The sequence below is a fragment of the Cavia porcellus genome, unplaced genomic scaffold (assembly GCF_034190915.1).
Source record: "Cavia porcellus strain 051 isolate PalLab524CR breed Dunkin Hartley unplaced genomic scaffold, mCavPor4.1 scaffold_21, whole genome shotgun sequence".
In the NCBI taxonomy this organism is placed as follows: Eukaryota; Metazoa; Chordata; class Mammalia; order Rodentia; family Caviidae; genus Cavia; species Cavia porcellus.
Genome location: NW_026947504.1, coordinates 37,304,804 through 37,318,689, shown reverse-complemented (window position 1 = coordinate 37,318,689; position 13,886 = coordinate 37,304,804). Strand labels below are relative to the sequence as shown.

Below are 13,886 nucleotides of genomic sequence, written 5' to 3'. Positions count from 1 at the left end.
CAAGCCCATTTTAGGAATAAAGAAGTGTTAGAGAATAAAACATAACCTTGTCTACTACTTGGCTGGGGAGAAATACATGTGTATGGATAACAACACCAACACTGAGTACAGCTGTAACAAAAACACACTTCCACTGGAAGGACAGAGATGAGCCGGTGCTGCTAAAGGCATCCTCACCCTCAACCACCAACAACAGAGTAGACCACGACAGGCAGGACAGCAGCAAAGTGTCTCTTTGCCGTGTCCCAGTCAACTTTATCTTGAAGTAGAAACCTGGAGATTCCTGTTCTCGCTTTCTCTCGAGTTTTCTGGCAGTATTAAATTCCCAGCTAAATTATTAGTTCAGTGAGGACAAACGCTGGGAAGGATTCTGAGGAGTTTCTGGCAGATTCAAGGTCACCAGAAGTTAAGGGCACTAGTTCTTTGTTACATTACACTCATTTCTAGAATGCAGTTAGACTTAAAACGAATGTTGAAGAGGACGGGTGCATGGGAAGCGGGTTATGAGAGAGCTGCTCAAGATGGAACTGACCCACGAGTATAAAACAGTGACTCTGGTAACACTGGACAAGGCAGTTCTGACCAAACATGTCTACTGTAGGGCGGCAGGCAGTGTACAAGGTAATCAGCCACCAGCAGGCCAAATCTGAGACGAGACAGAAACCTGATAGATCACCTTTGAATCATTTGGTTCTCACAATGAAAGAAGTCTCAGGATTCTGGTGACTTCAGAAATGTAGCAGGAGGAAAAACTTGAAGTCTAATATTCATACAGTGGGGAAAAAAAGGGCAAACACAAGAGGAAAGACACCAGGAGGACGGGCCGGATAACCAGTCACTGCTCCAGTGGCCGCTCACTGCGGCAGTCCCTTTCCCTGGGGACACGGCTCCTGATCTGGCAATTCCTACTATAGGCCAGCTCCAACTTCTGAAAGCTAGGTTTTAGTTGCCACTTTCAATTCAACATATTGAAATTTTTTCTTACAAAAGCAAAATTATAGGACAATTTTAACTCACTTTTCCAATACCATTTTTCTTATCTGTGATTTACTGTTGCATCTGTTACACGGGCCAAAATGGGCAGCATTAAGTGGGTGCCACTTAGGGATGACATTTGTAAAGGTGACCAGATTCTTCACACACCTATGAAAGTAGAAGACACTGATGAGAATCATTTACATAAATTTAAACCAGTGCGGAAACAATCCCTCCCTTTGCTTATTCATACCCTTTATTTTCCCAAGTCATGTATTAGTAAGGTGATGTTCTCCCAATTCGTTGTAAGAAAGCTCTCTTAGTTTTTCAGTTCTGGACATAAGCAAGTATGAAAGGCAGGGCAGTGTGCCGTATTCTGCACCAGATAACTCCTTGCTGTGAACACTGTTCTGTGCGCTGGAGAATGTCCAGCTTCACCTCTGGACTCTCATCCACACCCGCATCAGCCCCCAATAGCGTAATTGATGTCTCCAGACACTGCTAAGCGCCCTAAGGAGAAGCAGGAAAGCCCTCTGCTGAGATCAGCTTTCTCAGGCTATCGAACTTAAGAGCTCATCTCTTATTCAGCTCAACCTGGCTGGCTACTACAGACAACCAAAAATGAAAAGGGGTGCCTTCAATGTATAGTGAGGAATACATACAACTTAATTTGCTTGATCTTTAGAAGAATTACGGCATTAGTTGTGGAAGGATTTTGCATTCTCAGAGGTTACCCAAGTTCTAAACCTGCACTTTAGTCTACTTGATAGCACGTCATCTAAAGACTTTTTAAGATGCACACTGAACTTCAGCTGTACCCACTTTAATAAAAGTATATTTAAAGAGCAGTTATATACTGTCAGAAAGACACTAGCCTTTTTACAAAATAAAAAATATTGACATATTCATAAACAAAAAAAGCACTGGCTGTTAGAAATATATTCTCAGGAAAGCTAGCATTTTAAATACAAAGCAACAGAAAGGCATGAACAAATGTACTGCTTGAATTCTGTTAAAATTCTTCATTCTCAAAGACAATTATAAATAAAGGCTATTCTTTATTTTGTAAAAGAAGAGTTGTCTCAGCAAACAGAGCGTTAACACTCTCCGTGTCTCCTGAGGTGCCTGTGCAAGGCAAGGTGCAGCGGCAGGCACTTACTTCCGAACACACCTACGTGGCAGGAATTACGCATGCACCCATTTTACAGAGGGAACTGAAATACGCAGAACACTCCCGGTGCTGGATGACAAACTGAAGCAGCGTGCCTCCAACAGCCAGGTGTTTCCCTCCAAAATAGACTTCCTGAACCAAGCAGCCCCAAAACAGAGAGACGGAGGGGCAGATCCTCACGGTATGCAGTTTTTAAGTTATAACACTGAAATATAGTTAGTGATATGCTGCTGCTTTTCTCTGTTAACTTTTTATTTTTAGAAGAAAAAGTATTTTAAAGAAACAAAACCAAAATGTAAACACAAATGGCTGCAGATTCTTCCCCTGGGCACTCGGGGCTTGGTCTCTACACACCTCTAGGTGCTCCATTACCATCTTGTATACAAAGATAATGTAAAGGAGCTAAAAGACCACATTGATCAACAGCCCTCTGTTTCATGTACCATCTCCCTAAGTAACCAGCAGTCTGAATTCGGCAGGGAGGCGTTATCTCCGACAGCTAAGTGAGTTCCTGGCACACAGAACATCCTCAATGAAAAGCTATCAAATTACTAGGATGTGTAATTAAGCTGACTGTAATCATTAACCTTATTTACATTACTTCAAATCCAAGAGGTGATTATGAATCTACTACAGTGAGCTTTCAAGAAAGCCCTGGGGCTAGAAGACCTAAACTGTTCCTCCTGATTGCTACACTTACTAGTGCCCTGAGGCACCTGCTCAGTCTTTTCAAACTGTAGTGTCCTCACCTGTTAAGTAGGGCTCTGAGTTACCTGAGCAGACGTTTAACACCTCCAAACAGGGATCTTCCCTCAGCCCTACCTGCTTACCGTTATTCTCTTCCTGGTATAAGTAACACATTCTCATACTGTTCTAAGAATTACAAATTTAACAGGTTAAAAAATAGTTTCTGTGGCCTGCAATTCCTGGACTCTAGAGTCTATAGCAGTATCTTAAAGAAAATTCGGTTTGTTCCCTAAATACAAAAGCTGAACATGGTGGAGCACACACGTAATCATGGCACTTCAGAGGCTGTGGCAGGACAATCACAAGGAGTTCAAGGCCATGTTGCTCCATAGTGTGGTCAGGGCCACTCTGAACTACATACTAAGACTGTCTCAAAAATAAATACGTAACTACAAAGAACCCCATACTGTAATCACATCATGAATATCTAGTATTTTTATCACATTTTTATTTCATAATAGTAACTTCATAACGTTAACTAGTAATGAAAAGATTTATCTTTATTTTAATAATGTGAATAAATGACCAAAAGGGCAAGCTGGTCATCTTTTCACTGCCAGCCAGCAACCTTCTCAGGTACAGCTCAGTAAGGGCATTCTGATCAACACCTGCCCCGTTCACTGATCTCCTAGAACCTAACTCCCCCGACTTGGTAGGTGTACAGAGGCCAAAGAATCTAGGCCTTTTTCTCCATGCCACTTCTCACAAATGCCAGTCTGAGGGCCTTGTGTATCACCACAGCCTCTCTAACCCTTAACCACTAGGCTTAGGGAAACACAATTTATGGCTGACACAGTTCAGGTACAGGAACATTCTCATGGGACCACAGGAAGTAATGGCAAAATGTGCACATGCCCCACTAAAGAAGTCTGTTGCTGCTTCTTTGTGGTGCCAGAGACAGAACGAACCCAGGGCCTTGTGCAGGCCAGACAAGTGTGCTACTGCTGAACCATATTCCTTGCCTTTTTGAAAATGTGAGACAGTCTAAACTGCCCAGGCTGATCTCAAACTTGGGATCCTCCTGCCTCAGCCTCCTGAGCAGGTGTTCACAACATGAGAACATTAAAATTCTTACAAAAACTATTAACATTCTCTCATCAAACCATGGGTTTTTTGACCCTTTCAGCTTAAAGTAGCAAGCAAATTGCAATTTCTATTGTTTAAATATATTCATCCAGTGGTAAAGCGACAAAAAATGCAGCGGAAATTCCGTCAAAGTAGAGGAACAGGACAGAACACAGAGAGGTGCAAACAAGTTTTATTCAACTTGTATCAGGCCACATTGAGCGCCAAATATTATAATCTCAAATACTGTGTACAGTCATCCAACTATTGTAATCCTCTTTTTAGTTTTCACAATCCAAAAAGTTGTATTTATAATCCCATTGAGACATTACTGAAATCCCAGCAAGTTAATTTTAATCTACCACCACCAATGCAACTCACAGCAGTAACAACACCAAGACATATTCTAAGCTAAGGACAGCCAAGGGGTCCTAAGTCCAATCCTAGCGAGGATATGCGGACAAAGGCCCTGATCCTAGGCCTCTCCCAGAATTTATTATCTTCTAAAGAAGTGGGGTGGCTCAGGGATGAGGGACAGTGAGGATGGCAGAATTACTGAGTAACTTGAGCTGGCTGGCCAGGTGAGAGAAAAGCACTTCTGTAAATTGTACACATAAAGATATGCAGAAGATCAATTTACATAATCCAATTAAGGTAGCAATGGAATTGTTTTGGGAGGCTGTGCTTTGGTTTTTGATATGTAAACTCTTGTGCCCTGGGAAGTTACAGCCTCTTTATCTTGAGGCTCAAACCCAGCTGACATTTTTGGAGCTATTGGCTCTAACATCTCGCATGCTCACAGCCTGTATGGAGAACACTATGAGAGGAAACAGGACTGTCGGTTGGCTTTAGAAATTACATACCAGCACCTCCTCCGCCTGCCTTATTTGCAATGCTTAAAGCCAACTGAAGAGAGAAGAAAATACCATACCAGCTCTCTACATATTGGTATAAGCAAATAAGTCTCCAAATAATCAAAGTCACAGTAATTGTTTTGCATTCAAAGGGAATCACTAGAGTTGTCTCCCACAGTATCACCTGGAACCATTTCAAAAGAATGAATCCATTTTAAGCAAAAACTAACCTGTTTTGGTATCGGTGCCCACACTGTGAACATTCAAAGTCCCATGAAAAGGAGTATGTGAAGAGCTTTTCAATGTGGACATCTATTCTTAAGAGCAGAGGAAATGCAAACACAGGGCTTTCTCTTTCACCTTCCAAAAAGAAAAGGAAAGATTATTGTAACACTCTTAAAACATAAACTGCATGTTGAACTACTTTTCCTCCCTGTGTTCACAGTATAAATATAATGTAACAGAGGAAGTCATTTGTAATTGGGGAGGAGGAAGTTTCAAAAGCACCTTCCTAGACATGTCCAGTATAAATTTAATGATCGTCTCAGCATCTTCCTTTATGAAAACTTAGGACAAAAACACAAAGGATCTATATTGTCTTCTCAGATCTTTAGAATTTCTCACAGGAGAAAAAGAATCTTAATGAATCTTAGTAATGAAGGCAGTACCTATTAAAGCATAAGAATATAAATGGTCTGCTACATATAGATACTTTAAAAAGCTGTATGCAGTATCATACAATAGCATCGGATTTGGTTGACCTGGCAAGTGCAAGGCCATGAATTTGATCCCCAGAACAACAAAAAGTATTAGAATTTGACAAAACCATTAAACTGGTTTGTTTTGACCCTCTTGGTTTTTGTTTTTTTTTTTTTAAATTGGGACCAGAGATCGGACTCTCGGACATGCAGCTGAGCTAAATCCCCAGGCCCCCAACCCTCCTGTTCTAAGCAGGTAAAATACATGCGGGTTACACAACCAGCCTCATATTTTCTTCTTCTTCTTCTTTTTTTTGGTCTTTTTCGTTTTTTTTATGGGTATCAGGGATCGAACTCAGGACTGCCTGCTTGCAAGCAGGCACTTATGCCGCTGAGCTAAATCCCCAGCTTGCCTCATATCTTCTGACAATTTAGCTACCATGCCTTCTGACATTTTATCCCAGTCTTTTCCTTAAAAATTTAAACTCCAGAAACTTTTTAAGATCTGAATTTTTTGGTCATTGAAATAAAATCCAAATGGTAAATACTGGCTTCTAGCACATGGGTTAATTAAGATTCTCATTCTCACATTTAGTCTCAATGGTTTTTCCCCCTCAGGGGAGCTTATGCGGTCCAGGAAACTGAGTCCCTTCCCCTGTCTTATGGTCCCAGTTGAGTTCTTCAAGTCTGGAACTACAGCTGTGCAGAACAGCGTCACAACAGTCTCCCTGGCAGGAAGCCAGCGGACAGTATTCTACAGTTACCAGTAGTTACAAAGGCTGTTTAAACAGCCACCTCTGTGGTACAGTTCTGTTATTTTTATATAAACACAGAAATGTAAATGAAGTATTTTTTAACTAGAAACAAATCAGTCTTGCAGAAATGAAGACTGCAAGGCTAGGCAGAAGGAGCAGGCACTATGTATGAATGTGTAATTATAGTTGTCAGTCTTTAAATGTTTGCTGTTTTGTACCTAAATATTAACTGAAAAGTAAGTACTTTACATTTCATTATGACAACGCAAAATCAAGTCTAAAATATGCAGTTTTCAGTGAGACAAAATACTACACAAGGGCTCAAAACAGTTTAATAAGTTACATCGTTACAGATCTTAGGTAAGTTATATAGCTCCTAAATTTATTTCAATTGTTTTCCCTTAGATTACAGATTTTAAGCACTAAGTATAAAGTTAGAGAACATAAAATATCAATGTCTACTTTCTGTTTTTATAATCTGCCTAAATTAAGCAGCCTCTTTGCCTCTAGAACTTAATCCCAATTCTCTACGCTACGTCTCAGCACAATCTGCACATTTCTTTAAAATGATTTCACACATGCAAACCTTTTAGGGACTGCTGTCCAGCTATTTAGTTTTTGCTTCTGTTAACTGTGCATTACCATGTTCAGGTCACCTTTTTCTCTTTTGAAGATATCCTGACTGTTCTCTGTACTATCTATGCCAAGAGGTTTAAAACTTTACATTAACATTTATGAATCTTTTTTTAATCTTATGTAAAAAAGTTTTTCCCTCTCCAAAATGATACACATTTCTGTGTATTTTCTTCCACTTTAGAACTCTGCTTTTCGTATTTTCCTGATTACGTTGTGAAGTAGGGACCCCATGTCCCCAGCGGTCCCAGTACTGTCTCATGGATATTCTTTCCCTCCTCTTACAAAGCAGCTGAAAGGGGAGGTTCTCATCTAGACTCATCTAAATGGGAAGCAGCCTAAAGACACTGATGAGCAATTAACAGAAAACTTGAAGAGAGAGAGACAGCAAGGAGTCACTGAAAGGTCTGCTTGATTAAAAACAATCAAAACTTTAAGGGGCCTACGGCAGGAGGATCTCAAATTCATATCCCACCTGAGCCAAGATGTCCTCTCAAAATAAAAAACCTAACAAAGATGCACCTCAATGTGACTGCCCTGAGTTCAAGTCCCGGAATCCAAAACAAAACCCAATAATCACTACTACAGAGAAGCTGATCTGCAAAGTTTCAGCAACGTTCAGGGCCAATGTCAATTCTGCTTCTCCACTGTTAAGTACTTTGAAATAAATGTTTAGAAGGACAAGATACAGTAAGATTTTAAAGTGCTTTCTGCAGCAGTTTAAATTTCCTTAGTAAGATCATAAGCCCTAATGTCTGCACTCTAGGGATCTCTGGAAAAGGGTTATTCACCCAACACCTCAGCGTGTGGGGATAAAACACAGAGGAGACAACAAAGTCTAGTGAGGACTTCTGATGATAGAGCTATCCCACATCTCCACTATGGTAACACACACATTTAAATGACTATCTTTAAATGGTTTTACTGTGTGTAAAACTTTGATAAACAAGAAAGATTATTCACCTCACTAGAGATCCCACTTGATAAATGAAAACAGTTCCCGCGTATGGAAAATCTGTTCCACATTATAAAAATGGAGCAAACGTATGTAGGAGCCCACAAAAAAACAAAGGAGAGACTAAGAAGCAGAACCGTGGGACAAACAAGTCAAAAGCTGTCAGGTATGGACAAAAGAAACTGCCTCTGAATCAACTGGCCTAAAATAAAAGCCACTCGATGAGAGAAAACCTACAAGGCACAGGTATTACACACAACGGATTACAGGTAATTACTAATAGAAAGAACCACACACTATTAACAGAAAAGTTAAGGCAAAGATAAAAGGCATCACTCTCAATAAACAAAACCCCAGGGCCGGGGATACAGCTCAGCCACACAGTGCCTGCCTGACAAGTTTGATTCGCAGTGCCAGAAACAAAAAACGAAACACTTGCTCACGCACCAGTACCAGCTGGGCACATGCCCAGCTGCTCAGGAGGCTCACGTACGTGGGGGAGCACAAGTGAGGCCCGCCTAGGCAACGCAGCAATCACTGTTCCAAAGTGCAAGTGCAAAGGGCTGGGAATATAGCTCAGTGGCTGAGCACCCCTGAGTTTGAAACCTCAAAAACCCAACTAACACTAGCGCTTTTTATAACACCAAAAAAATTTAGAAGGACATGGACAGAAACTCTAGGTCCCTTACTTCCCTCTGCTCCCAAAGGACAAAATTAATTCATGGAGGGAAAAGCAAGTCACATCCTTGTTCTGTTTTCAAAGGTGAGAATGCTTTCCCAAAAGGTCACCAGTGTATCTCTCAATTTTCCACTGATCGAAAGCCCATTCTTATAATCACTGATAAGAAAAGCAGAATTATCCTGGTGGTTTTAGATCAAAAACTTGCAAACCTGTCCACATTTAAGAATTATGTAGAGGTTTCTAAAAATTACTGGTTATCTGAGGCCTGTCCCTGAGACTCTGACTTGTATGGGGCCCGAGCACTGGTACTATAAAATCTCCTAAGGGTTGTTTTGTTTTGGGTGACGCTGAGCTACATCTCCAGCTGCTTCTGTTTTGTTTAACAACACAGGATCTTGCTAAGTTGACCAGCTGAGATTGCACCTTGTGATCCTCCTGCCTTGGCCTCCAAAGTGCTGGGCCTGCAGGTGTGTGCCACTATGCCTGGCTCTGTCCTATATGTTTTGTAACACACGAAGTTGAAAATGCTGAACTTGCCTACTTGGGGAGTCTTGGAGGAATACCGAAGGATGTTTACCCCCTCGAATGTCCAGTTAGTTCTGAGAAATACACCCCCTCCTGACAGGTAAAATGCCAGTCTGCATACTAAGTCAGAATAGCTGACTTAGCCTACAGCAGATTCCTGTCATCCTACCCTTCATGGTGATCACTAAGTGTGACCATCCAAAGTACTAAAACAATGTTTTCTTAGAGTGTACAGATTTCTATGACAGATGAGTTAAATTAGACCAATTACTTACCTAATGTGCATCTAAGCTGCGGCTGAAGTTTAGCAAAAATTTCATCTCTGACTTCATTCAGATAGGTCTCTATCTCTGCAAATATTTCTGAAGTAAGTTTTTTATACTCTCCATCTAAAACAGAACATTATCAATTTCTCATCAGTGTGCATTTTTCCACAGAAAAGTAATTAAGAGTGAAAGTTTACCAAAGTAATTAAGTTTTCCGGATAAACACACAACAGGCAAAACACAGAATATCTAATTCTTCCTCCTCTGTGGTGTATCATATAGTCTCTCTCAATGCTTGTTATCAGCACAGTATTGTTAGCATTTACCACCTGAATAAAACCTTGGTGAAAGTCTTGCTCACCCAAATGAAGCAGAGGCCTACTAAAACACAGGTTAGGATCATTAGTGTTTCAATTTCAGGTTCTTTGGATTTTGTATTAATTGAACCTTCATAATGAGATATTTGAGGAATGACATACAAGTTTAGAGTGAAATTCACTTATGTTTCATATACACATAGCCTGAGAGTAATTTCACATTATATTTTTATCAAATACTGCTTCTTGACTGAGACCTATCATATGAGCTCAGATACTTTCTGATTTTGGATTTTCACATCAGGAATATTCAACCTGCAGTCTACCTTTTAGAAATTTTGCCCATCTCTGAAGCAACTGAAAAATATCTCTTTACATGTTATCATTACCTATGGTAGAAACTTCTAAACATTTATTATACTTTGCATAACTTTTAAAACTTAGCTAAGTTATAAGCACAGAAGGTTTACAGAGAATCTTAATCAAGCCATGACTCTTTCAAACCAATGTATGTTACATTTCACTATCTTGGCGGGGAAGGATGTTTGGCATCATAACCTTTATGGAATTATATATCCTGCTTTGTTCACAGAAATTTGCTTCCTTAAACGCTTTTAGGCTGGGGATTACACTGTGATTTAATATAGCACTTAATTATTTAACACTCCTCCTTTGCTAGAAATAAGTTGTTTTCAGTATTATATATATTATAGTGATAGATTTTGGGCATGCATCCATCTGTATTTCTGATCACTTCTTTAGGGTAAAAGTCCTCACAACACAATTAGTATAATAAGAAATTACACAGCATAATTGGAAAATTTATTTTGAATAGACACCAAATACATTTGACTACGCTCAACATATACATGGATCTTTTCACTCAAATCTGTTATACGAATCCATACCTGATCACACTCTGCTTATGCGCTTCAGTGAGGAAAAGACCCGGATTCTGCTGAACCTGGAGTAAACATTAACATGTTCCCACAGCTTACCCACCAACAGTACATGCATGACAGTCCCACCAGGCAACTGGTACCACTGGTGGTACAGGCAGATCAAATCGTTTATCAGTCTTTTTACCAGTAAAATAAATAAAAGGCTACCTGATGGGACAGTTACTCATTCATATACCATCAGTGGTTCAAGCTACCTGGCAAGAAAACAAATTATGCCCCACTGTGAATGTGGCAGATACGAATTTGACTATTCTACTGGGCAGCTTATACTGCTTCTCAGGGGGTCTATGATTACCATAATGCAAAAAAGGGCCTTGATTTAGCAGATCAGAGGTCATCATATTATAGTTCCTTTGGGGAAAAATAGGAAAACGATGTAAAAAATTATAATACAGCTAATTTGTGCTACAGCAATTGTAAATATGTATTATACATATCAGCAATGGGGTACTTTATAAGACTTCCATGTCGAAATGCATCAATATACATTATTATATTTGTATTATATTACATTTTTAACTGGCATGACTAGTATTGATTTTTATATTTGGCAGTAATTATTCAAGAAACTAGCCTGTTTATAGACTTTGTATTAATCTTATTAGTAAAAAGATCAGTGAGTGATTAGATCTGCTTGCACCACCAGGGGTCTAAGCTACCCAATGGGGCAGTCATGTATGTACTCCTGGCAGCTCAAGCAGGCGGAGCATATTAACCAAAATTTTTGTTATTTGATTATGGAAAAGAATAAACTCTACAATCCAAAATAATGAAGCTCAAATATAATTTTTACAACCAGATTATAAGAATTGTAACATATTGCAAAGAGTTAATATAAAAATGTAAAACAAATTCTAACATCCAATGTTGCTCTTCTACAATAATTAACTGAACCAGTCACCTGCTCATCAAGTATAGGAAACTGAAACAAGAAAAGACAAGGGCAGCAAGCAGGGCACGCACGCCAGCAACCCCAGCTAGTCAGGAAGCTGAGGCACAAAGGCTGCAGGTCTGAGTCCAACCTGGGCTATGTGAGGAGATCTGATTTCAAACAAAACAGAAATTTTAAGAAAGGGCTGGGGTGTGCCTCAGTGGTAGAGCACTTGCCTAGCATGTGCCAGATCCTGAGTTCAACCCCACTAAGACCCCCATCACTTCTCACTTAGCAAAAAGAAATCCTGTAAAAAAGGAATTGTAAAAGTTGCAAATCAGTCCTGGAAGAACTCAAAGCGAAACATTTCCTACTTAATAAAATCCTAACTTTTTAAATGTTTATACCCAAAGGTTATTACAACACTCGAGATACTTTGTTTCACATAACAAAAAAACTGTGTTAGCAAAACCTTTCTGGAAAGCCCTTCAGCAAAACCATTTACATTCATGTTTTAACGTCCTTCCTACGCTATAAATCGTACTGTATTCAAGATATATGGATATTTGTGATGCTGTGAAGTCCTAACAGTGAAACATGATATGCAGCCTGCATAGTTAGTAAGAGGAAGCAATGTGTAGAATGTAAATAGAGGACGGGACAACCCAAGGCACGGCCATGCATAAGAAAACATCTTCCACTCAAGTGGAGAAAACTTGAGTCAAGCATCATGGTGCGTGACTGTAATCCTAGGAGGATCAGAAGTTCAAGTGCAGCCTGGGCAACATAGGGACTTATGACTCTGTCTCAAAATAAAACAGAAAATAAAAAGGGATAGGGAAGGCTCTGCATTCAATTCCCAGTGCAGCAAACAACAAATAAACATAGAGGTCCCCAAAACAGAAAAACAAAAACATCTTGGCATATTAAGTCTGGCATTTTAAAAAAAGGCACAAATAAGATCAGGTAAGAAATATACCAAGGTATTTTAAAAAATTACTGTAAGAAGCCGTAATAAATGATGCAGACAGACACACCTGGAGAAAACCTGAGAGGCAAGGGGCAGCTGTACGTGCTTACACAAGTGGCACACGACAAAGGTGGCATGGAGGGTCAGCTGACAAAAAAGTGGAGCTAGAAAAACTGGCTGTGCAAAGAAGAATGGATCCTTACCCTCACCCCATGCACACAACACTAACCCTAGCCAAGTTAAGAATTTCAGTATCAAAATTAAAACTGGCTTTTCAGTGAAAATATCAGGGAATGACTTCTTGACTTTGGGAAAAATTTCTTTAAAAAGCCACCAACATTAGTTCCCAAAGGAAAGCTACAGCCTCTTGAAACTCAAAACATATCTTTTCAAAGTAAAAACACAAGCACAAACTGGGAGATGATTTGGCAACACGTTATATGACATACAAATACCAATGAAGATGTTAAAAGCCAAATCAATAAGAACAGGACAATCAATAGAACAAATAGGCGTAAGACAGCCTTTCACAGAAGAGGGAACATAAACGATCCCTTGTCCTGATGTACTACACAGGGTAGTAACTATCTGCACAGCACTTACATGAGTTCTCACAAGTAATCCAGAGTGCTTTAAAACGTATGGAAGGACTGCCAAGGTTCTACACACACATCATGCACTGTTTAACTGTATGCAGTACCTGATGGGGCTCCTGGAACCAGCTCCCACAGATACTGAGGGAAAATGGCATCGAGGCGGTTCCAGTGCAAATATTACACAGCACTGAAAATCACTGAGCCACAACACAAGTAGCTTCCCACAACTTACCAAAGGAAAGATACTAGAGTACACACTGTACAATGCCCTTTTTACAAAGTTCCAATCTATATTTGTCAATATATTTTTTAGCTACATATATGTTAAGAAAAACAATGATAAAATGCAGCTCAAGGTAATAATAATAAAACACAATTACCCTCTGAGTAAATGGCGGGTAGCAAACACTATGAACACACAGGTAGAAATAATTAAGTGGACATGTTTAATAGTTCTTGGGATGGAAGGTAGCCTCATGGGTATCCTCTTTTATAGTAAATAAAATAGTAATATATCCTTTGTTATAAAGAAAGATTTGGGACTGGATTTTTGGTTGAGTTTTTTTTTTTTTACTTTAGTCCACTTTTCAGTAGTTAAAAATTTTAAGATTTTACTTTGATAGAATGCTGTGATGACCACTATCACCTTGACAAGCTAAGGCACAACCATAGCCTCTTTCCACATTACTAGGTTTTGGAAAAAGTCATTTCTGAGATAGTCAACAATGTTGTGACTGCTAATATCTCACAGTTCATGGCACTTTGTGGCTCTCTGGCAACCAGGACTCTACAGAAACAACTGGTGGCATCTTTTCCAAAACCATTAAACCTTCAAAACATTAAA

At 39.6% G+C, this 13,886-nt stretch overlaps 1 protein-coding gene across 4 annotated transcripts in view; it reads right to left on the bottom strand.

Moving 5' to 3' along the window:
- The window catches only part of Uspl1 (ubiquitin specific peptidase like 1), a 33,800-nt gene that overhangs the window by 10,578 nt on the left and 9,336 nt on the right, over positions 1–13,886 (bottom strand). For 2 of the 4 annotated variants that reach the window (XM_063232574.1, XM_063232576.1), the window contains exons 5-7: positions 9,336–9,449; positions 5,043–5,172; positions 1,018–1,143 (exon numbers count right to left, since the gene is read on the bottom strand). In XM_063232574.1, the coding sequence (XP_063088644.1) occupies positions 1,018–1,143; positions 5,043–5,172; positions 9,336–9,449 (370 nt within the window). The remainder of the gene's footprint in view (positions 1–1,017; positions 1,144–5,042; positions 5,173–9,335; positions 9,450–13,886) is intronic. The other 2 variants (XM_063232575.1, XM_063232577.1) reach the window with 1 other exon arrangement.